The 25,891-nt window shown below is 44.8% G+C and overlaps 1 protein-coding gene across 9 annotated transcripts in view; it reads right to left on the bottom strand.

The window, feature by feature from the left end:
• MBNL3 (muscleblind like splicing regulator 3) overlaps window positions 1–25,891 on the bottom strand; it is a 122,397-nt gene that overhangs the window by 65,176 nt on the left and 31,330 nt on the right. For 8 of the 9 annotated variants that reach the window (XM_075132584.1, XM_075132581.1, XM_075132585.1 and 5 more), the window contains exon 2: window positions 17,743–18,684. In XM_075132584.1, the coding sequence (XP_074988685.1) occupies window positions 17,743–17,916 (174 nt within the window). In that variant the 5' untranslated portion in view covers window positions 17,917–18,684. Of the gene's footprint in view, window positions 1–17,742; window positions 18,685–18,794; window positions 18,856–25,891 lie in introns of those variants that run through there. The other variant, XM_075132583.1, reaches the window with a different exon arrangement.

Genomic DNA, 25,891 nt, shown 5'->3' with positions numbered 1-25,891 from the left:
ACGCTGTCTGCAGTGGATCATTTCCCTTTTTCCTCAAAGTCGTATTTGCTTGGGCAGAGGAATCCCTGCAAAGCGAGCCCAAAGAGTCCCCACCTTTTTGGCACACTGAGACACTCCCCACATCCCTAGGCACAGCCAGCTAAAAGCTATTCCCTTCATTTGTCGCAACTTCTTTTAGCCTCACCGAGAATAACCTCCTGGTCTGTCTAGGTCCATCAGCCACCCACGTGGAGCAGCCTGCCTTCCTGACTTACCTGGTCTGGTTCTCTCACCGCACACCCTGGACTTGACAAGCCCTGCTGGCTCACTGGGTAGCAATGGGTCTGGGGCATGGAGCCAGAACATCTGGGGGTTTCCAGCGGTGTTGCTTCCTCATCTCCCCAGTCCACTGGGAAGCAGCGGCATGGAAAATCGAGGAAGAGTGAACGGCTGGGAGGAGGGATGTGAGGCCATAGAGGAAAGAGTAGGGCATGGGAATCAGTAAACCCGTGGGGAGGGGAGAGAGAGGCCATATATAGGAATGGAAGGGAATCAGGCTGTTAGGGAGTGAGGCTGAACGGGGGTCTTTGGATGGGGAGTCAGGACTCAGCAGGGTCCCTGCAGAAGAAGGTACATCTGCCCCACCAGACCCGCAGTACTGTATGAAAAATAAACACCCCCAAGTGCAAAGAAATGGGATTCTCAGCATGAGAATTCAACCTCTATTCAGAACAGTTCTGTGGTTGACCTAGACTAAACCCATCCCTACCGCATCTGGTGAACATTTAAAGCTAGAAGACGACCCCATTAAGCGGTCACATCCCGTGCATGTCCTGTATTCCATTCCCAGTGTCACTGGGTTCCTCAAGTACCTGTCTGTAGGCAGAAACTCCCACTGAGATCAAATTCCACCTTCCCCTGTCTGATTCACTTGGGAATACCCCGACCTGATATTCGCAGCACCACGAGGCAGGGATTGCGGTGTCAGGGCCCCTGTGTTGTGCCATCACGTGAATGAATCAAGGAGGAAGGGATCTGATTAGGCAGAAGAAATCTTTGATTTACACACCAGTATCTTGGCAATGGGCAGCAACAGAAGGAAATACAGGAGACCGTGAGAGGTTAGTAACGTTTGATTACATGCTGGGTTTTGTTTTTAAACTTTGCTTGAGTGTAGCAGCGGCTCTTCAAAGGACTAATCTCCGTGTGACTGTTCCCAGCCTCAACCATGCCCCCGCGGATAATGTGTACTTAGAAAAAACCACAACCCAAATATGCCTAAGCTCTCAGGCCGGTTGCCCACAACTTCAAGATGCCTATATGTGCCCTCAGCAACCCCTTTGCCCAGATATACTACAGATAGGCACTCCCCACTCTCTCATGACAGACACTGCCCACAGGGGGAGCAGAAGGGGGCAGACTGCAGCACACTCCTGAAATCCAGTCTGGTTTTCTAGATGTGCCCTGGAGAACCAATGCACATAGCTGCACAGAAGTCAGGCTGCACCCTTATTATTCTTTTGATGCTCCCATGATAAAGATCTGCAACAGACCAATGCCATGGCAAGGCAGACAAAGTTAATCCATCGGAGAGACCTTCTTTCATGACAAGGTGGTGAGGCCATTAGCAGCAGCTGTCATTTGCCCATTCGTAACCAAGGCTATGGAAGGAGCTCTCTTCGTCTCTCCTCTACCCAGGGCCACGTTCCCAGGGTTCAAAGAAACAGCCGTGTTAGTCTGTATTCGCAAAAAGAAAAGGAGTACTTGTGGCACCTTAGAGACTAACCAATTTATTTGAGCATAAGCTTTCGTGAGCTACAGCTCACTTCATCAGATGCATACTGTGGAAAGTGTAGAAGATCTTTTTATACACACAAATCCAGGTTCTCTCTCCCCCCCGCCCGCCCCCGGATTTGTGCTGGAAATGGCCCAACTTGATCATCATACACATTGTAAGGAGAGTGATCACTTTAGATAAGCTATTACCAGCAGGAGAGTGGGGTGGGCGGAGGTATTTTTTCATGCTTTGTGTGTATAAAAAGATCTTCTACACTTTCCACAGTATGCATCCGATGAAGTGAGCTGTAGCTCACGAAAGCTCATGCTCAAATAAATTGGTCAGTCTCTAAGGTGCCACAAGTACTCCTGTTCCCAGGGTTGGCAAAGCAACACCCTTGGGGCCCCGTCCTCTTCTCTCCAGCGGCTTGTGGGTGCCCCCAACTCCACAGAAGCTGGGAGCAGCCAACAAGCTCTCTCAAGCTGTGCCAACTGCCTCCATCTGCTGGTGAGGCTCCCGTGCATAGGCCAGACAAGCCAAGAGGTGGAGTGGAAGCAAGACCTTCCCAGTGGTGCACCGGAGAATTCCATCTATGCCCGGGCTTGGTGGGATCATCCCCCTTCTTTCCCCTCACTTCCTTTACATCACCACAGAAACTCTGTAAACATGAGCTCCTTCTGCCTTCGGGGCTGGATGCTGACCCGGGACGTGGTGCCTCATGTGACCGCTAGTTTCTCTTTCAGAGAGCAAGGGGAGAGAGAGGGAGAAGATCCGCTCTGTCTCAAACAGGAATTAATTCAGGGCAGTCCTAGGACCTGTCATCCACAGAAGGTCAGACCAGACGATCACAGCACTCCCTCCTCACCTTAGAATCTATGAAGACAAACACTGCGCACACAAGTCATGCTCGGTAACGTGATTTTCAGAGGCTCTTGCGCTGATCTGGCAATCATATCAATTCTGCATGATTGATTTCAGTAGCACTACACTGATTTCCACCAGCTGCGGATCTAGCCCAAAGTGTGGGTGCACGGGATCCACAGCTGGGCTAGGCTGGACTGGGGTTTCTCTCTCTCCTGCGCAACCATTTTATGACATGTGAAAACATCTGCATTCTGCTATTGTGAAAAAAACCCTTCTTCCCTGCAGAGTAGGCTGTCACCTTGCAAACAAGGTCCACACACTGACCTTCTCTTTCACTGACGGTGACCTTATTAGTACTAATCATGTTTCTAATAATATCTGGCACTGTAAGCACACCATCTGCTGTAACATTGTTGTAAATCTTTAAAAAAGGCAAATGCGTTTGGTTTAAGCATTTTTCCTTTCCAACACATAGTGTTTCCTTCCAAGAACAAACGTCTCACAATTGCTTTAAACTAAATCTTCCCGCAAAGTTGCAAACTCTGGGCTGAGTCCAGCTATACTGAATTACACTGGGACCAGGTTAAAGCTCCAGCAAACCAGCAAAAGCAAAAATTCAGAGCTAAAGCTGAAAATCCACCCGGCTGGAACCCCATCACTAACTCTTCTGATTGTAAAAAGAAAAGGAGTACTTGTGGCACCTAACCAATTTATTTGTATGCATCCGATGAAGTGAGCTGTAGCTCACGAAAGCTTATGCTCAAATAAATTGGTTAGTCTCTAAGGTGCCACAAGTACTCCTTTTCTTTTTGTGAATACAGACTAACACAGCTGTTACTCTGAAACCTGTCTTCTGATTGTGGCAACATGTTGAGTAAAATAACAACAGGGGGACGACTTGGAGGCATCAGAGTATATAGACATCCCGGGATTGCACTGAGCCAAGAGAGCCAAAGCCCCAAGATGTCTTGGTAGCAGCAGCTCGACAATTTCTTCCTTTGTTATATTCTTTATATTGTATGGATAAGAGTAAATTTTATACTGCATTATATTATAGCAAACACTTATATTTAAGCTGAACACTTATTTACTTTTGGGGAGAGATTGCCTACCTGTCCCAGAATGGAGATGGAGGATTTAATCGCCTTTAAAAATAAATCCTTTTAAAGAACATAGTAGCCATCGCTGAAGTCTATCCATGCAGCAAGAGTTCTCTCAGAGCCAGTATGGATATCCTTACTCACATTGACTTCAATAGGACTACTATCTATGGTTCCCCCTTACTATAGTTTCTGAGCACCTCACAGTCTTTAAGAAGCTTGTCTTTTGCTATTTTATGGACAATAATAAATGACTTTTTAAGATGCAGTAGGTCAAGCTTTGCCCACATAAGGCAATTTCAGCAAAGCACCTCAACACATTTATTTAATAGCCACTCAACGATATTTACAGGGTAAGATTTTCAACAAGAACTCAGCTCCTCTTTTGAGCATCTAGCCACCTATTTAGCTGCCTAAGTGGGAGCTGCTGGGTGATGATTTCTTTTGAAAACCTGGCATGCATTGATTATATTTACTGATAAGCTTCCAAGCCCCTCAATTATATAGGTATAAATTACTGCACCCTCTTTTCAAATGGATATGCCATAGTGTTATGGTCAGCAAAGGGACCATGTGAAACTGGCACCATCTTGCTGCAAAGATCGGCTCTGTGGGTTATTCAGAGTCGTAGCCATTAATTTGTCTAAGTGTTTTTACTGCTTTCCACTCCTGCTAGCGCTGCTGCGCCAACGTAGCTATGAGAACAGGAGGAGGGTTCTCTGTTAGCTCGGCATCACCAACACAACAGGGATGTCAGGCACCAGCCCTGCAAGCTGCTCCACACAGTGAGCCTCTGTTCCTGCGTAGACTGCCCCCCCCCTCCAACACACACACACACACACAGGGGTCTGTCTGTGAAGAGCAGCTTGCCGGGTCGGGGCCTACATTCAGATTGCACAATACTGATACCAGTGTGAAAGCTGGAAAAAACAGAGCTTGACTTTCAGCTACTCAATCGAAGCGAAGGAAAGCATGCCTCGAAACCGGAGCTTTCCTCAATTCTACCTAGGGCCCATTTCACCTCTCACTCACACTAGCGTGCTGCAGGAGGGACCCCAATGACGTCCGTTCAAAGGAGGGGTAAACAAGAGGGAAATCAACCTGTAGGTATAACTCTGGGTTCTGAATCCAGTGCTGTTTGTAACATTTGTAATCCAACAGAACACCTCGGTGCACTCAGCATTACACAGCTTTCAGCAAACTACAGCTCCTGACAGGCTGCACCTCCATAAACCTACAAACCTGAATCAGACACTTAGGGTATGTTTGCACTGCGATTAGACACCCCTGGCTGGCCCATACCAGCTGACCCGGGCTAAGGGGCTGATTAATTATGGTATAAATGACCACGCTCAGGCTGCAGCTCAAGCTCTGGGACTCTCCCCCCTCGCAGAGTCCTAGAGCCCGGGCTCCAGCTCAAACCTGAACATCTATACCACAATTAATCAGCCCCTTAGCCTGAGTCAGCTGGCACAGGCCAGCTGTAGGATTTAACTGCTGTGTAGACATACACTCAGAAAGTGCTCCCTGCTCTTCAGACGGTTTCACATATAACCATGGAGTTCCCTGATGCATCCCAGTATCTATCACACCAAGTCAGCCTGTGGCAACATAATTCACAGAAATATAGAAAACTGAACTAATGATGCACAGTGCATGCAGAACCACAGGCAGGGAGGTTACGTCACTGCAGATAAGATTACAAAAAAAAAAAATCTATTTCATCTTTAAACAGTAGTTTCATGTTAGCACCTGGAGACTTCCAGTAAGCCTTACATCACAGAAGAGCCTTTACACAGGCTGACGGGGTGGAAATGTGTGAGCAGCTGTTGAATAGTTTAGGTCTGTGATTTTGAGAGAGGATGCCCCAGTGGTAGCAGAGAGGATAGCTAAATGGAAGTACAGCCTGTGCTAAATGAAAATCAAATCGATATTTGTAGCCCCTGTTGTAGAACCTTTCTGCTTAGTGAGGCCCACAGCACTTACAAGACAATAGAAGCACACAGTAGAAATCTTAATTTAGAGCAACTTTTGTAGAGACGGTGCAGTGTTGTCTCTCTAATGCTATTGACAGAATCCATGGATTTTGCATGCTATAGCAAGAAGCATGTATTGCCATGCTAATGGACTTTGACCAGACTGGAAGCCAGAGTGCACTACCCTCTTATCAGAGGTTACCTTATCAAAGAGCCTTGTGAAGAGTGAGTGCTACAGGCCAAAGGGCAATGACAGGCCAACTTGCATCATGTCACACACAGAGTTCAGGGTACCTGGAAGCCTAACTGCGCACATGCACGCACTCAGCTGTATCTGGGCAATGGCCACCGTCTCGGCTGACACGCTGGGACTGAACTAAGGACCACCAGGGCTAAAAGCAGGAGCTGCTTCAGTGCGAGCTAAAGCTCTCTAGCTGGGGCGGTACCAGACTCTCATCCTCTGCAGGCCAGCACAGAAGGGGCCCTGCAACACATACTCACCAATGGGCTGCACCTGCAAGACGAGTGCCTGCGTTCACACCTGCACAGCAGGTAACTGCGTCCGATGTTTCTGCCCACCGTTGGCAGGCCCAAACATCGTCAGTGCCACTTAAGTGCCCATATTTGAATAAAATGACCCTGATTGTCAGCGTGTGCAAGGAAATCAATAGTGCTAAGCTGGGTGGTGAGTGGTGACAGGGAGAGGGAAACTACCATGGGAATTGGGGAAGGTATACAGAGTAAAATTCCTCTCCCGCTTGCTGTCACTACCCTGGGCCCTGCACTAACAAGTTACCCTGCTTGAAACATGAGGAGTGCCTCGGAAGTCCATTCACACACGCTGAAAGTTAAGCATCTGCTTCAGTACTTTGCTGAGCTGGGGCCTAGCTAGGAGGTTCTGTGCTAAGTGGGAGATGGCACCTTGTATTCTGGGCCACACTGCAGCCTGTCCGGGAAAGGTCTCCACAATGAATCAGTTCAAGCAGCGTGCAGATAATCTGAAGGGTTCAGAGTCATACCCAATTGAACTTTCTCTACTGCTTTTTTAGGCAAACAAAAACAGGAGTCAGCACTTCACCACCATCTACCTAACCAGAATGCCAAGGTTACTCTTGGCTCAGGTTAATGCCGAAAATGCTGCTCGCTCTGCACCTGTGGGACACCAGTTAGCCCCAGCTCAGAAATGGGATCTGAGAGCCCTCTAACCACATCCAAGGGGTAGGCTCTGCACTGCGTGCTGGCTGGGAGAGGAGATGCTGGCAGTGCAGCATGTGGAAAAGCCCTTCCTGAAGCTGCTTTGACTCTACCACTGAGCTCCTGGCCTCAGAAATGTGGTCAGGGGACCCAATCCTGCCAATTTCCCGGGTGTTGAAATGAACATACGCACAGTCCGGAGGGCCCAGCGCAAGGAGCAGCTGTAATAGATCAGGGGGCGGGGCTGTGAAGAAGAAAGGCAGTTCTACAGCCAGGGGTGGGTAGCTAGCTATAAATACAGCAGCACTGTGAATCTGATGCCCCCCGTACATTTGAACTGGGTTAATTAAACCATTATTTTAACATGATGAAAGTGTTAGCATAGCTCTGCACGCTGCCACACCTTGCCAGAGCTAGTTCTGGGGCCGAAAGCTCCACCTTCCGAGCAAAATTAAGCCCTAAAGCCAAACGATTCTTTGGGAGGGATCTTCCCTGGCTGGGAATCGACACCCATGTCCCCCTTATGGGCAAATCTAAACCTGACCCAACAGTCCCCCTGACTGCTCTCCTGTACATTGCACAGAACGAGGCCTGTCCTGCTCTCCCATCTGTGCAGCCTGCCGAAGCCTGCTGGGCTGCCAGGTCTGGGGAGCAAAGCTGCCCAGCTGGAGGGAAAAGACGACCCAAGCTGAGGGTTTCGATAAAAACAAAGGGTACAGCTGTTTTCAGCTCTGCAGCCCCTCTACTAGCGGCAATGCACTGCACCGACATTAATGGGGCCGAGTTAAAACCCACTCGCCATCTCCCCACAGGAGTTAAGCCCCAACCTAATTCAAAGAGAGACCCCCTGTTTTTGCATATCCGGGCAGCAGAAGTGTTGCAGAGACACTCCATGTGGGCAGGCAGTGGGCAATTGTGGATGAGCAAGAAAACAGCACTTGGTGATTCTGCTGTGGAGCAGCGCTCCAGAGGGGAGCAAATTCCTGTCAGGTCAGTTGATTCCTTTACACAGGAGCCACAGCACTTTGCTTGAGGGCAGGTGCTCCCACACACCTATCAGGTAAGAACTAGCCTTACTTAGACAGAGAGAAACATGCAGCTGGTGAAATGCTTCCCAGGAAAATATCGCTAGACAAGAGAAAGTGAAAAACGATTGAAAACATGACCTTTGCTGGTTCAGGAGTTCTTTTTTTAGATGTCCACCTCACTCAGATTGACCAACTCCACAATGCAGCCTGCTGCTCTTGATCTCCACAAATCAAAGTAAATAGCAGAGGTGCTGAGTTTCCAAAAGGGATTGTTACAAAGCACAACAACTGACTGGAAGGAAAATACCTAAGGACACTTCCTATGCACAGTCAGTGCCCAAGTACGATCCATTAACTGTTAAATGGGCCAACATGCCAAATATACCTTACCCATGTATCAGCCAAGTGGCTTACGGAAGTCATCACCGTTGAGCTAAGTAAATAATACGCACTTTAATTCTTTTGGTAAGAACGAATTTGGTGTCATGAAAGAGGCCAGGCTGATAACTGAGGAGGTTGATCTCACAGAACAGGATGGAGAGCAGCAGCACAAGCTTCCCTGCGCTGCTCCTGCAACTGACCTTAACCCTAGCTAGATAGGGTCCAAAGGGAGGTCACTCTCCCTCATCTCTCTTCTAATAATGCCCGTAGGGATGTGGGCATCTATCTATCCACTGAGAGCTGTGCTGAGACCACAGGCCAACATGCAGCCATCCGTCATTGCGTGGCAATCCCCATGCAGAAGATCTGCATCTCTCCACACAGCCAGGGAATGTGCACTTGGAAAGGCAAACCCCAGAGAAGTGACGTGGGGAACCCGGGAGATCGTGCAAAAGGGATGGGCCAAATGAGGCCCATTAGGCTCAGTCCTGTCTTGGGGCTGGCACAGAACTGTACTGCCCCAGGGGGGAGACCAAGAATGGAGACTGACTCAGGGAGGCACAGCTGTTCCCCAGGGCATAGATCCTGGAGCAGCCTGCTCCCAGCCAGTGCCACTTGTGGCCCTATCTCCACAGGGCTATTGGTACGCAGACAACGCTGTAATGATGGGACAAGCGTGAAGGGCAGAGCTGAAGAAAGAAAAGCCCCTCGCTGACAAGGAGTAACAGTGATGTTGATGGGGCTGTCCCATAAGTAACTCTTCTCCAGGCCTGGGAGGGCGCTAACCCAGGGCCTCTCCAATGGAGCCAACCAAGAGCCCTAGGGATCCCTATTACTGCAGCTCATGAGTCTCCAAGATTGATCCCATGGGCGATTAGCCAGACCGAACTCTCCCCATGGCACCCTCCTGCCCCACACAGACGTATGCCGTGACTGTGAGCAGAATGCAATGTTTCAGAGTAACAGCCATGTTAGTCTGTATTCGCAAAAAGAAAAGGATGAAGTGAGCTGTAGCTCACGAAAGCTTATGCTCAAATAAATTGGCTAGTCTCTAAGGTGCCACAAGTATTCCTTTTCTTTTTGAGAACGCAATGTGTTACACAGGGACATTAGGCAAGCTAATGTTCCGATCCGCTAACAGCTGCAGCAGTATGCTGGCAGAATACAGGGTTCTACTCTGCTTTTTTCTCTAGACCACATCACAAGGCATCAGTGCTGCTGCTCCAGCCATGGCCCAGGGCGCTCCTAGATGGCCACCTCCTTCCAGGCATTTCGAAACTCATTTATAGCTTTTAATTAAAGAAGCAAAAAGGCTTCCCACCTCCCTACAGCCCCCGGGGGCACAGAGGCTCCAAGGGGCAGGGCCATGACTCCGTCCTCCCATCCTGGCCCTGCACTTGCCAAAGGAGCTAGCTGCCCACATGTAAGCTATTAAGCTGAACCCCGTAAGTGGGCACACTGCCTCGAGGCCACCCCTCCACACAGTGCTGTGCCTACAAGGCACAATCAACCTGGGTTAGGCTCAGAGCAGCTAACTAAGGAGTTTAGCCTCTTACATGACTTCACTGTTGCTCCCGCAAAGAGCAAGATGGCCCTGAAACCAGCCATGTGGGACCTGTCACAGCCCAGCCACGATCACAGGAAAGCTGGGTCAGATTTAACAACGCTGCCCCCAGAATCCATCCTGGAGGCACTTTGCACACAGATGGGCAGCCACCTTGCAATTCCCAGCATCATGGTGTCAGGGTCAGCAGGGGCACAAAACTCTCAACCTCTCTAAATGCATCAACAAAGTGAAGAATCCTGGAGACCCCGGGGACAACAACAGGCAGGGGCTGTCTGCAGTGCAGAACACAATGCAAAGAAAACCTGCACACTGTGCATGCATAGGAACTCTCTGCCTGTCTCCTCATGGTATACTATGCCATGCTTGCTTGCTGCCAGGTACCACAAACCACCTGTCCTGGGAGAATGCAACTCACCAAGCTAAGATAACACATTCTCAGCTCTTGAAAGACCAACCAGAACAATGAGCTTGGCCCTCTCTAGAGCAACCCCAAAAAACCCATCTGCTTGCTAGAGCTGCCCACCATGAGCAGAGACAAGGAATTACTAATATTTGCAGATAAATAAATCAAGTGAAAAATCCTAGAGCTGCAAAGAACAGAACTCTACGGACAACCCTAAAAAAACCTAAGCTATTTTGTGTCCACTGCTGCAGTGAGGCATGCATTGTGCAGATTAAAAACATAGGCTATATACTCTACTCCGTGCATGTCACACACAAGCTTCAGAAGTAACTTCTCCCACCACAACAAACCAACCGTACGTACACAACACTCCACTTAAAAAGAAAAGGAGGACTTGTGGCACCTTAGAGACTAACAAATTTTTGAGCATAATCTTTCGTGAGCTACAGCTCACTTCATCGGACGCATTCAGTGGAAAATACAGTGGGGAGATTTATATACATAGAGAACATAAAAAAAATGGGTGTTATTAAGTCATACGACAGAGTATTCGTGAACAAGTGCTAAAACAAACATGCCATCTACATTAGCTTCCTAGTTTTCAGTCTCATCCCCTTGATTGCACCTATGAAAGGGGAGTCTGCTGCTAGTTGCAAAGGATAAATACCAGTATCTGTGTGCTGACAAAATTATTACATTATATACCTTTTTTTTTTTTTTTTTACACAACAGACTGAATCGTAATGCACAGAACAAAGGTGATCAGGCCCTAAGAAACGTGTGTTATTTTTACATTTTAAGTATATTTATTTCCTTAATTTCAACTATGGCACTGTTACCAAAAATATCCCAGTAATTACAGATTTTTTATATATACACATATATACACATTCATTCCCCTCTTTTAGGCTCTGATTCAGCAAAGCAATTAAGCAAGTGCCATAAGACACCTTAGACATCCAAAAACCTGCCAAAATCTCAATAGAATGCCATTGCAAAATAAATTAATTCTTGGTCAGATATGGTCATTCTGCTGTAAAATAAAAACTTCTCACAAATGCAATTTATTTCGAAATTGTTTGTCTGGTTTACTTAGGGCTTGCCTACACATGAGAGTTACCATAATTTAGAAAAAGACAGGGTGTGACTTTAAATTGGATTAACGATTCCTGATCAACTCCATGTATGGACACACTTATCCCAGAAATAAGAGTGCCTTGTTTCAAATTAAGTTATTTCCACTGACAAACTAATCTGGAATAAAGCACTTTTATTCCAGAATAAGAATGTCCATACATGGAGTTAATTAGGAATAGCTATTCTGGAATAACTCCCCATGTGGACATGCTCTCTTTGGCTAAACTCTCTGAGATAGGGTCTAAAATTCAATTACCATCCTTCTCTTAAAAACTTCAAAGAAAATATCAATTTTTTAAAAAGAAAATGGCCATATACTGAGCTCAGTGCTGTTTATGTTAATTCCCATAGGCTTTGAAATCTTAACACATATCAAACCCAATTCTGGTCGCACAGCAATGTAAATCAGGGGTAACTCCACTGAAGTCAGAATAGAAGGGGTTCAAGTTTAGTATCAAGCCCATAAGGAACAACCTCGTGTCTCCTAATCTCATAAGTAGATTGAATACATTTGGATAATCAAGGTTTCAGACTGCCTGGGGAGATTTTCTATGTAACTATCAGACATCAAGTGACACCACCCAATTGTTGAAAACAAAGTTTGGATAACTGAGTTTTGAATAATCAAGGCCTTTTCTGTATCACATCTGTTACCAACACATAATTACACATGTGAATGTTTCAACAAGGTAGTTTAGTGCTGACCAGCTTAAAAACAACAGCAGACAGTAGTAGTTTCATAAGGCCACAGTTTCAAATCTGACCCCCGCAAATCCAAATCTGGACATCTGAGATTTTTGGCTTGCTACATTTTGGCATCCAAAAGGTTTGGATTTCTTTCTGCACCAGTACACCAAGTAAGCAAACCTGAGATTACAAATGTTGTTTTCAAACATTAATCCATATTTGGGGCATTCAAATGGTTACAAATGTAAATCAAAGCTTCTTTGAAATTTTGGTCCATATTATATGCACACTTAATTAGTACATTTGTATCTATGAAAGTTCCTTTGCCCAGTCACATTACATATCAATTTGTATTTCCAGTAATTCAACAATATCTTTCTTAACCTCTTTTAAAGCTGTACAGAAGCAGCCAAGAACTCAGACTCTAACAATCTGCTGTGAAGGCAATTCAAAAAACAGAAAGGCTCACAGTGGTATGGGTTATATGCTTGAATAGTTGAGGAAAGTTAACAGATGAGCACTTATTGGAGGACTGCTATAAAGCCCTGGTATTTCTGGGCAAGTTCGCAAAACCAACTGATCAAGAGTGGCCCCCTGAAAATGCAACTAGTTTAAATGGAGTTGTATGTTAAACCTGAGCAAGGAACATGATGAGTCTAACACTTATTTGATAATTTTTAATTAATTGAAATGGCCTTATTGCAGATTAACTCCCTTCCCTCAATATTACTGTTTTGTTTCCCTTGAAATGAAAACTACAGTCATTTGATGCATGGCTGTAAATGCTATCTAGTTTATAGGGGCATAAGTACCCTGCTACCCTTTGCTGAAATTTTATTTTCTGTTTCATAGCTTCTTTAACAAATACTTCTCCATGAAACATAACAGATATCAGTACACCTCATAAACCAGCAGTACGCTGGGAGGGTGTTTTTTTCCTCCAGTAAAAGATAAAAAGAGTTATCCCAACACTGTACCAAATCAGAGCCCTGAGTCTTTTCTGCGACAGTGCCTGTCAGTTCTGCTTGCCCGGGGCAGACCTAGTAAAGGGAAAGCACTGGAAATTTGTTCTCCAAAGGTAGCAGTAACTGGGGTATGATATACACATCTGAATTCAAATAATCCTGCTCTCCTTAACGAACCTGAAGGAGGAAGCACAGTGTGTGGGGGAGGGCGAGGGGTGTCCTGGTATACAAGCTAAACTTCTGATCAGCTTCAAACAGCACCTTTTCTTCTTTTTATAATCAACTTGCCAGACAAAGATTTCCTTCTCTTCCCCTCAGTTTCCCTCTCAAATAGCCTGAGTTCCAGGATGGGCAAGATTCAGTCCTGAACTTGCAAAATTTTGGTTCCTAAATTGGTCCCAACTCTTTGAGGCTCCAAAGAAGATTGCACTGTGATGCATAATGCAGCCGCCCCAGACTCCTGTAAATAAAACTTCATAACCCACCCATTATGTATCCCATATTTCTTGGAGAGAAAATACACCAAGAGAGAGGCAGAGACACAAGCACACAGACATGTGGAACAGAGAGCTTGGCGTTTCCTTTGACAACCAAGGCTACATCTGCAACCATATCTGTTTTTACCGTTTGACGGGCATGTAATAATCAAAGAATACTAAGCTGTAATAATGTTAAGAACACTGCATGTGACCTGGTCAGCGAGGTGATGTGATTGCATACTGGATAACCAGACATCCCTGTATTAATGTTCTGTTCCAACATAATAAGGGGCTGTGGGAAAAACAAGCAGGGAAACAACTCTGGATCCAGATAAGCAACCGCGAAACAAACCTTGGGGGGCAACTGAAAGACAACGGAGAAAACCTATTAGCTTTGAGCATCCTACATCTTGTCTCTAATGAAGAGACACAGCTCTTCCACAATGCTGGGAACAGAGAGCTCAAGAAAACATTAAACGGTTAAAAAGCCATTGGGGGGGGGGGCAAATGTCAGGGGCTGCCAGGGGGACAAGGTGGCTCTGCGAAGAGCGGGATCCTTCCAGAGAACCGGAAGCCCTAGGCAAAGGCCGCCAAGTGTCTAGACAGTTTATTGCTTTCAGATCGGTTTTCTCTGAAATGCTTTTGTTCTAAATAAATACTGCTGTTTGGTCATGGCTGTCCTAGCTCCCAGAGGGAGTTGCATGTAGGCACTGCCAAGAACTCAGGTCTGCTGAGGTGATCTCAGACCACGCCTAGGTGCCAACTATGAAGGGGAGAACCGCTTGATTCCACCCCAAGCCAGAGATGATGGTGAGCGGCACAAGACCTGAGGAAGGTGCACCTGAAGAGACCAGGAGGGGTCAGAGTCCAGCACTTGTGATAACAGTTACCTCGGCTCCCACCACACATCACCTCACACCTCTCATCTAGTCACCTGCTGAATTGTTTCTTAACTCTTGACTCTGAGTGTTCCGGGGCAAGAAGCATCTTTATTTGGCTTATTTCTACAGCCCCCTCACACAATGGGGTCCCCGGGGCCCAGCGTTGTCGCATCTCACAGGATCATCACGAGCCTCAGGAGAGTTGGTGCGTGTCTTAAAAAATAAGTTTCCAGCTCTCGCAGCTGTCGAGAAACGCTTGGAAAACCTGACCTGAAAGGCTCAAAACCCAGAGAGCAAATCAAACGGATCCCACACTGATTACTGCTTAAAAGCCTCCTCATTTCAAAGCCGATCACACAATTTTTAGGGCCTGGTGGATGATTCTGCTTTGAGCAGGGGGTTGGACTAGATGACCTCCTGAGGTCCCTTCCAACCCCGATGTTCTATGATTCTGGAATTTGTGGGGTTGGCGGCACTTGGGGTCAAACATTGCTACTCCTCTCCGGCAGTTTCCTCTCTGTGGGATGAAGCAAGCTGGCCCACTGAGATGCAACGGATCCAATCAGAGAAGTCGAGGGAAAACTTCCCACTCAGACTCTGTTCTCCTGCCATTTAAAAGGTCTATACAGAGCATGTGCTTCTATATTGAAGACAAGGCTGTAATGAGTGTGTAAATTTATTCATTACCTAATTACACATAACAAAAAGGATGAAATACATGCTGAGCAGGCAGCTTAAACTAGTAGCTGACCACTTTCAACAACATCTTTGATATCTCTTTTCCCTTCCAAACTGGATGTTCCCTGACTCCTCCCCGCCCCGGTTAATTGCAGCCATGTGCTATTGCCAATGAGTGGGATTTGAACCTGAGCCAACCAGTGCACATGGGGATCTGCACATTTCATTCCTTGAGTCCAGCTCTGCAGAGAACTGCCTAGGGCAGAAGCCTGGGTGCTTGTCAGGAGCTCCTTACTGAGCTGTAACCCGCATTATGTACTGCAGGTCGCTTTAGTTAGTCCTGCCTGCAAGGCAATTTATGGGTGTTAAGTAACAGAGCCAGACAGAGTGATTAGGCCGTTTGTGGGGAGCTCCAAACTAAAACCTACTTCTGCGGCTCTCTCAAGTGGTCCAGTAAGAGATATATTGGACTATCACACCGAATATTTACTGTACTCCTTTTATCTCACAAGTGAATGTTATACAATTTAAAGTAAACGTATTAATCTCTTTATCCAAAATATTTGTCCGACCACTGGCTGCAGTTCAAAAGATTCAAGGGCACAAGGAACAAACTTTTTTCTTTGCTGATAAAAATATATTTCAGTCTATCACTGTTAGCAGATGAGTAATGTAAATGAACATTTGAACAGCGTTATATAACTAAGGAATCATCTGATGAACTTGGATTAACAAGAACAAAGCTAAATGCAACTTGGATGTCTGAACTTCCTATCAACATGGAACAAATGGGAAAACGTTAAGAAGGTAAAAACTGTAATAATACAGGTTAGACTATGTCAAATGGGACCTGGACATGGTCTTAATTCATGCATACATATTTTCACTAGTTCACCTAGCTATTGTGCTCGAAGTTTAAAATAAACCCAAGGCTTTTCAAGAAAAAGTCCAAGTTAAATGGGAAATTTTTAAGATCACAAAATTACCAGATTCTTTCTAGCAATTCAAACAGGAAACTTATCCTACTTTAGCACTACAAGCATAAGCTCAGATTTTTCAAAAGTAAGTAGTGATTTTGAGTGTCTTAGTTTTATCCAGGCCCAACTTCAGATACCCTAAAGGGAGATCACTTTTCAAAAAGTGCCCTCTGAAAAAGCAGACACCTTTAAGATGTTATGGAGGGGAGGGGATGTTGATGGAGGGGAGTGTATGACGAATTGCCTACAACAGTATGTGGCCCCTCTGTGGCTGCTATTAAGCAAGCATCTTCAATGACCTGGGATGGGACACTAGAAGGGGAGGGCTCTGAGTTACTATAGAGAATTCCTTCCCAGGTGCCTGACTGCTGGATTTTGCCCTCATGCTCAGTGTCTGACTGACTGCTGTATTTGGGGACAGGAAGAATTTTTCTCCCAGGCCAGATGGGGAGAGACCCTGGTGGGTTTTCGCCTTTCTCTGCAGCATGGGACATGGGTCACTTGTTGGATTGAACTAGAGTAAATGGTGGATTCCCAATAACGTGCAGTCTTTAAATCATGATTTGAGGACTTCGGTAACTCGGCCAGAAGTTATGGGCCTATTACAGGAGTGGGTGGGTGAGGTTCTGTGGCCTGTGATAGGCTGGAGGTCAGACTAGATGATCATGGTGGTCCCTTCTATGTCTCAGATTAGGCACCTCAGACTTGATGCACTCAAAATCACTAGTCACTTTTGAAAAATCTTGGCTTAGGCTTTCAGTGGGTGAATTAGGATAATTTTCCTGTTGTCGCTGTTGCTGGAAAGACTCTGGTAATTCTGTAAACTTAAAGTTTCCCAATGAACTTTATCTGTGACAAGGAATAAAGCAGCATTTACTTCTTGTGAAATTGAACTCGCAGGAATGATCACTAGCAAAAGATTTAGCTCATTAACTCGCATATGATTTGCACACTGTGCATCTTGTCACATCACCTGAAATATCCTGCAATCCCCAACTTTCTCAAGGCACCACTCTCCAAATATTTTGGCTGCCTATAACATATTTGGTGCAGTGTAGCTGCACCCCGATACATGCAAATTCAGCTGAGGCTGATCAATTAGTGAAAACTGTGTCTTTATTTGAAAGCACGTTTCAGAGACCTGTTCTGAATTCAAAGCCAGTATGCTCTGGACACAAGTTAAAAGTTGTGCTGTTCTAGGATGCTCAGTTTTGGATCTCTGCTTTTCTCATTTCACTTTCATTTACGGTCTGTAATCTGAGTTCTCCATTTCAGGCATAGCCATGACCTACAATCTCAAAATGCTCTACATAATGTGCTCTCTCTCTGATGTTCGATATTCTGTACATTTGTACCAGACGTCAAAACCGAATACAAAACATAATTGTGGCAGAGTTAAAGTTTTCCCTGACTCTACCAACACTGCTGGTACCTTTCTCAGGAAACTTCCTGATACTTCCAGTGTCTGAATCTGGCTGAATGAAACAATTGTGGGGTGCTAAGCATTAGCTAGGCTAGATTTTAGGGGCTACATTCTACACAAACAACATCCTCCCTCCAGAAAAATACTTGTTATACTCATCTCCCATATTCCACCCAGTTGAAATGATTCAGGAAGCGAATGATAGCAAAGTGAGATTAAGCAATGTATGTGTTAGACAGTCCTCACCTTTAGAGAGTCAAAGCAGGCAATAACTCGACCATTTTCCACATGGCAACTCCGTGACGGATGGGCAAACTTGCACTCTGCATCAGATCGAGAACAAGTACCTCTCTGAAATTCTCGACATACTTCTAAAGTCAGCCATTTTGTATCACGAACCAGGGAAACGTTTACAGCCATATTAAAAACAAAAATTAAAACACAAGCAATCACACCCTTCTTTAGGACAATATTACTGCTGATTTTTTTTAAAAAGGGTAAAAAAGTGAATTCAAGTTAAATGTGAAGAAGTAACTAACTTGTTGCTTTGGTAAAATTTCTATTCGTCAGCACTTAGGTTTTCATTTAAGTCAAATTGTGTTTGTTTCAACAAGAATTAAACATAAAGCCAATCATAAAATAGAAATCTTATCAGAATAACTGAAAATCAAATGAGAGGCCAGCTCCTAAAAGTGCAATTGTAGAAGTTAAAATATAAGTGTTATATTTTTGTGCCACTGCCAAAGTTACTTGAAAATAACTGGCAGACTTTCAAAAGAATTCTGTGCTCTCCACTTAATGGTTTCAATTATTCTTGCAAAAAGCATATGCGGCTGGCAGCGCTTCTGTTTGCGGAATGGTCTCGGTCCTTGGGCAGAAAACTTTTTTTTTTACCTTTTATTTCTTGGTTCTAAAAATGACAATTCGCGAGCATTAAAAGGAGCAAAAGGATATTATCACTCAAAAATATTTGCTACATACTCGGGAAGGAAAAAAATGGCTGAGTGAACAGAGTGTAAAAAGGAAAAAAAAAAGGGGGGGGAGATGGATGAGTTGCCGTTAGGGTATGAACTGCAAGCAATGCCAAATTTAAAAAAAGGGGGGGGGAGGGGTTGGGGGGGGAGAAAGAGACAGCCTTAGACAGAAATCCAAGCAGCAGTGGCTTCAGGAAAGGCACTTTTCAGCAACCTGTAGGAAAAAGAGAAATAGAATCAGCTAAAACAATGCAATCTCCCCCTTGCCAAACTCTAGTTTTAAACAACTGTGTTCATTTTAACAGGAAATCTGCAGCTACTGACAGTGCGGCATAGTGCAGTCAGCCATTGTAGATAAAAAGGGCATTTCCCACATGAAGCTGCGCATGGTAAGAGGAAGCAACCAATTAGATTTACTGTTGCACCAGAAGGTCTGGGCAGCCACCCAATAAAAGAGATTGTTTCATATTGATCTATTCTGGCAGACATTCATTTTTGTGCCCACTGCACAGAAAATGCCTTAGTCTTACATGACGGCCTCTGGTGCATTCGTGATACACCTCTGTGTTTCAAATTTAAGTAGCTTAGCACAAGATTCACTTAATGGGCTGCTCCCAAGATGAGGTTTGGGTTACATACCTGCTCCTGAAATCCAGAGGATAAGAATCACTTTGAAAACTAACCTACTGTAAGCACCAACTGCTTATTTTTCCCCTTTAAAGAGAACGGCTGGTGGCTGTGTGCCACAGTCAGAATGCAGCTAGACAGAGAAACGGTAACACACGAGACCAGGGTGGAGTACAGTCACTATAAAATGGTTTTCAGACAGAGACTACTTAAATTGTTGTTCTGTTTTTTAAATATATTAAAAATCCCCCCTCCCACCCCATAGAAAGCTTTCTGGCAGGAAGAGCAGATATTGCTTTCATTGTGTACAAAGAAGCAAAGCAGAAGGCACTGCCATAGTTCAGCCCTCATACGTACTCAGCTCTGCGTCGGTAAGGTGTTTTATTTAACCCAGTGTTAACTGGGGAATACATTTCAGCAGTTGACTGTAAGGTTACATGGAAACGAGAGATTAATTCACAGTCGTGTGTCTATAAATCTGGGCTTGACAAAATCAAAAGCAAAACCGACATGGAAACTTGAGCCACATGCACAGAGCAGAAAAAAATTAACTCATTGTTAACAACTGTGTTTTACGGAAAGGCTGAAGGAGGTTTCAATTATTGTAGTTAGTCAGTTTCCAGCATCTTCAGCATGTTGGACAATAAATGATTGTCCATAACTTTCTATCACTGATTTTCTTTGTGGGGGGTAACATGTTAAGCCATCCCTGGAGTTTCCCACATTTATATTAGAGGCAGCTAACGGAGCCTGACAGGATTAAGTTGGTTCAAGGTTTCTGAGATCCACCTCTTTTTGCAAAACATAAGGGTCCAATCCTGCAAACATATACATGCATGTAGATCTACTCACATGAGCAAAAGTATGCACATACGTAAGTGTATGCAGGACTGGGACCTCACATTGCAAGAAATGGACATTTAAATTCTTCCTATATTGTAGATATGTTATCAGAACTACATTTGTTAGCAATTTATACATTTTAACATAATTGAAAATGCACTCCAGGTGTCTGGAGAAAGCACTGTCATTACATTTTTGTTTTTTTACACTAAAAAACTAAAATTGTGCAAAGTAAATTCCAAGTATGTGCTGAACCAATTAAAGTCACAGATTTGCAAGAGTGAGAGAGAGAGAGAGAGTCATGCAAAAGCACGTGGACTCTTACGCACAGTCTTGCATCAGTGGAACAGTCTATAGTGCCAGAAGGACGTCTCGTTTTCGGGTATCAGGCAGAGAACAGAGACAGTGAATGCCAAATTTACCAGACATGATTTAATCTCTGAAGGGGAGGGGGAAGAAAGCAGAACTGGCCCAGTGTCTTCTGGGCTTAGTCAGGAACAGAGGGACTGCTGCTAAACTGATCCTGATTTTGTAGGCAGGGCAATTTTGTGTTTGAATCTGGTTCACTTATGTCCAGCCTCTCAATCCTCCTTTACAAGGCATATGTATGAAAGTACATAGATACATCTCCACAGACAGCTTGGAACAAGCTGGGTGCAGCTCCTAAAACGAGCTAGCACAGGTCGAGAATGGGTGGGGATTAGGTGGAACGCTTGTAGGAATTACTCCTAGCAGACTGAAATACAACTTTCTAGTGAACAGGGCCATATTCCAAAGCTTTACACTCCACTGGAAACGAGGGTCTGTTTCTTTGAGCCTGAATGTTATGGGCCCAAACCCGTTATATACCATTAGTGCGAATGTGTAACAATTAACTACCATCTGCCAGTTACAGGGCTCCTCTCATCCTGAAAAGTCTCAAAGCATGTGACAAACTATGTGCTCTCCCTTTCTCTCTCATATAGGTCTAATATAGAATATTGGAGGTGGTTGGCATTTTTCCATTATAGTTTTGTTTTTCATCAAGAATATCCTATGAAATATTAATATTAAAAATGTTTGCTTCCCCCCCAACCAGTTCCAGTACAGAATCATTCATATATATATATATTTTATACACACACACAGATTCTCTCTTACACGTGAACAATCCAGCAGTGCAATGCCCCCAGACACACCTTGCTGGGGCATCACTGTTACTGACTCAGAAAAGCACAGAAGCACATGCTTAACTTTAATCATGAAAGTAGTCCCATTGAAGTAAAAGATGCTTAAATGTTTTGCTAAACCAGGGCCTAAATCACCCACACTACTTCCTAGGTTTATCTTGGATGAGAGGCTTACAAGTACAGAACAGTCCCAACCCAGCTTACGCTTGCATGATTTCACAAGATCACAGCCCAAAGATGTAGGGAATCCTAACTCATACAAGTAGTCACAGACATAACTTGCCAGTTCTGTCAATGGTTAGATTGTTGCAGATTTCCCCTCCCAAGAATATAGATCCCTGTCCATTTTAGCCATAGGGAAAAATCTAAAACCTGTGTTCTAACATCACGCTGAGGATTTTATACTGGTGCCATGAGACTCAAATAAAACCAAAGGGGAAAGAAAAGTTCAACAAGCCCCACTGCTGACAGCATAAAAGTATGGCTCTTTCCCCATAATTCAATTCTCAGCAGCGTACATTTTGCTTACAGCAGTTTCCACATTTTTCCGGTTCTGTGTATTACCACGGTTTTGATACTGACTGTTCATTCTCCCGTCTATTTCAAATAAGAGGAACAAAACTGCCCCCTTCCCCCCAAAAGCTCAGTAGAACGAAGTTATAAAGGAGGGTCACAAAATATTGCTTTTGTTAATGTTATGCTTGTGGGAAGTTGAGTAAAGGGGGAGAAGCTTTCTTCTAAACTGGTCTGGAGCTGCTGCAAAACATGCCACGTCTGTCTGGCAGGACCTATATCCCGGGCTACCAAATGGAACAATTTAGCCCCCCCCCCGCTTCCTTAGAAGTTTTTACGGTCAGGCTTGACAAAGCCCTGGCTGGGATGATTTAGTTGGGATTGGTCCTGCTCTGGGCAGGGGGTTGGACTAGATGGCCTCCAGAGGTCCCTTCCAACTCTGTTATTCTGTGATTCTATGATTCAACAGAATGTCAGCAGAAAGTGATTGCCTTTCCTCCTTCAGTAACCTAGAACCACAGAACGTAATGCCTGGCCCAGCAACAGATCACGACTGCCTGTAATACAGGAGGTTATGGGCTTGCTGTGGAAATCAAAGGGCCCAATTTTGCAGCCACTGAAGTCAGTGGGACCAGGATCAGTCCACTGAGTGACAGCCGTGTCAAAGAAGTCTTTGGCAGGATTAGTATGCACTGGCCATTTGAGGTAACGTGAGGACGGAGAGCAGGCAGGAACATACTTGTTCCGTGGTCCAATTCTTGCTATGCTCCCTGTCAGTGATCCCTTTTCAGTGATATATACATACATACATACACACATACACACACACTTCTGATGGATGCCAACTCATGTGCATGTTTCCTGACAGCAGAGTGCACACACAGATAGTAATGTAAGTGACAGGTTGATTCAACCAGCTCCCATGTATCAATGATACTCTTTCAAAGGTGGTTCTGCTCTGAAAAATGACTCAGTAAAACAGCATGGTGGGGTTCCTTATTTATTGTATCCCAGTGATTTCCAGGTCACATTTGCTCAGTTTACACGTAAAAAGCCCTTTTATCCTAACTGCGGGTCCTATAAACCAGGACTGTTGTGATTTCCCATCAACAGAAAAACACACACCCACTGGGAGAAAGAAAACACATTAAAGCTTTATGAAATGAAACTCAACACACACACAGTGTGATTCACTGTGCAAGCATATTTAATCCCCAATCTTGTCCAAAATGAATGAATAGCTTTAAGTGAGATACCAGAACATAATAACCGAGTCCCGATTCTATTTTAGACAGCAAAAGTTTTTTTACCAACTTAGTGGGTTTTCCTTCAATTAAAGTTTGGATCAAAGCAATCTGAATGGGTTAACACCACACTTGATGGATTCTGATCTGGGTGGAGGGGGGAGCAATGCTTTTAAAAATTGACAAAATTCCCAGTTCAGCTGTCCCGTCTTTTGTTGATTCCAGTAAATGGTCACATTGTTGAATCACTGATGTTGTTACTGAAAGTCCAGCTTCCAGCAGAGCTTTTGTATGGCTGTTCTTTTAAAAATGTTAAATCTAAATAAATAAGCAGCAATTTTGCCCACTCCCTATTTCCCTCTTGGCTTCCAGACACTTCGGGAATTATATCTGATCATTTTCTACCAGGTATAAACAAGAACCTTGGTGCTCTCAGGGCCCTTCCTTTTTAACATTTTAGAACAGTTAAACTTTTCATTCACAGGCTGAAATTAGAGTTTAACATTTCCAGTACCAAAAACTTTCCAAATAAATCTAATGCTCATGTAAATGCTTCATGGGACACAGACACTTTAAAAAATGGAGGAAAACAACACACACAAACGTCCTGGATAGTTATTTTCTAGGGGTGGGACACCTACCTCTTCCCCCTCCCTCCCCCAACCAAACCAAAATCCACTGGAATTTACACATCCCCCAACAACCGCAATCTGGGTCCCAAACTGGGTCCTTCCTTTCTCACACACCCTCATCAGTAGTAAAAGCAGGGCAGGTAAAATTCTACCTTCCTCTGCACACCTGGACATCCCTAGGAGCCCTCAACGGGAACAAAAGCCAGGTTTTGACCTGGAAAATCTTGTTACTGAAATTATTGACAGTGATGGATGAGAAGGAGAGAATCCAGATTTACACAGATTCCAGAGTGAGATAGTAGTTTCGACATTTGTAGGGGAAAACCCTCCTTTTTATTTGTAAACTGACCTATTTGATTTGGGGTCCCTGAGGGGTCTACAGACCATGTCTAATGGGCCCGCGAAAGACCTAGACTGAAAACTGACTGAACAGAATTCAACTATAGATACAGACAACAGATTTCCAAAGCGGTCCGCACCGCCACGGAAAATTTTGTAGTCGTCCACAAATGAGAAAAGGTTGAGAACTACAGGCTAGATGAGGTAGCTTCTGTCCCTACACGCCTGAGTCTTTAAACCCCCCACCCTTTAAAGTAAAGAGTCTGAAGCAGTATCAATGAATACCAGTGAAAAGAAGCCACACAAAGAGAGAAGGGAAATCCGTGGCTTTAATAGTGAAGGACCAATTCAACACAGTATTAAAGCATATGCTCAGATGTTTTGCTGAGTTGGGACTTAGGCTCCCCACAGTTCTCATGAATATGAAATTCCCATGGTCTCTAGTGGAGTTGCAGTACCAACTATTCGCACGCAGGAGCACTGCACCAGCAATTAACAGCATTTGCTCCTGTGCTTAGTAAAGAATAATGCCGATGGTTGGCTTTTTAATAGTGCCTACTTTTTGTCCACGTATAGGAGGGGCTGCAGGCTCCATCCCAAGGAGGTCAATTTATTTTCCATCACCTTCCAGACATTTTTTTTCTTTTAAATCAGAAAATCTATTTGAACCCAAGCCTTTATTCTGTTAAAGCAAACACTTTAAGGTCTTGATAGACACTTGGAATATTTCCTTTACGAACATTCTGTACCTGGACACTTTCTCCCTCAGGGAACAGTTTACTTAATTTAAGGTAGACCTTAGCAGCTAGAAAGAAATAAAAACCTCTTTTGTTCTTTAGCTCAGCTACCCATAAAAAGGAACAGATTTGCAATTTCTCTTTCCTGGACATGCTTGGAAAGTGTTCGTTCAGGGTCTAATCGCAGATGTTGGGGACTATGAATCACCATGGATCATACTATGTGCCAGAGAGTCAAATCTAGCCCCCAGCTTTCAGCATGCTAAAAACAGGCCAAGTAAGAGAAATAAAACACTGTGGCAGAAAAAGCCTCATTAGTGGGATATAGGCCTATTTACACATGTGCTCACCTAAACGGTGTGTGCCACACAGGCATTTGGATGTGAAAACTCCACATCTGAACGTGCAAACAGCTACTACAGCATGGAGTTGCCTGTTTTGCATGCACACTTGTGCCTCCAATTTAGGTAGCCACTTTCAAAAATGTGGGTCACCTGGGCATGAACTTTTTGTACATAGCAACACGGGGAAAGTTTTCCATTTCCTCAGAGCAAATGCTCTGGACAATGCTCCATATTGCATCATGCATTTCAGAAACTACTGAATAAAGGCCTGGCTAACGCTCCACATGCGTGCAGCACTCTTGCATTCACCCCGACCGGGAGAGTCACGGGGGCTGTGCGCTGAAGCCCTGGAAAAGATGGAGACACAAGGCATGACTCACCCATGTGCCCTCCTACAGACGATAGTGGTGCTGACAGGATCAAAGGAGACCTTACGGGCCTCCTCCTCCTCCACAGCGGGAAAGGCGGCAGCTGCACAACCTAACAGCGGATGTAGCAAAACCAGGGGCAGGGGGATTCCAACACAGATGGGAGAAAAACCCTGGGGAATTTTATTTACCCCCTTACAGAAAATGCAAATATTCTGGATCCATTTCCAACCTGCAGTAAACAGCCACAGTGACATGACAGCGCAGGATGCAGCCCACAAAATCTATCCTGTTTTGTCATGTCGCTGTAGCTGTTTAATGCGGAGCAGAAGTGAACCCTGAGCATTACCAACTCTGTAAGGTGGTGGGGGTGGGGTGTAAAAGTTGGACAGGTCTTTTTTGCTTCCAAAATCCAGAACTCCACACTGCCGACTGTGATCCAATGGCCTGGCCAGATGCGGTGTTCACAGCTTGTCCTGCACCCTCCTCATCCTCCTGCCTAGCCATGCTCAGTACATGCGTTCAAAAGGGACCTTCCCCCATAAGCCCACAGAAACAAATCTTCTCTCAGATATTTTCACAGAGACGTGATCAGCAGCTGGCGA

This window comes from Caretta caretta, chromosome 9 (assembly GCF_965140235.1).
Source record: "Caretta caretta isolate rCarCar2 chromosome 9, rCarCar1.hap1, whole genome shotgun sequence".
Lineage (NCBI taxonomy): Eukaryota > Metazoa > Chordata > Testudines > Cheloniidae > Caretta > Caretta caretta.
This window is presented reverse-complemented; position numbering and strand designations above follow the sequence as displayed.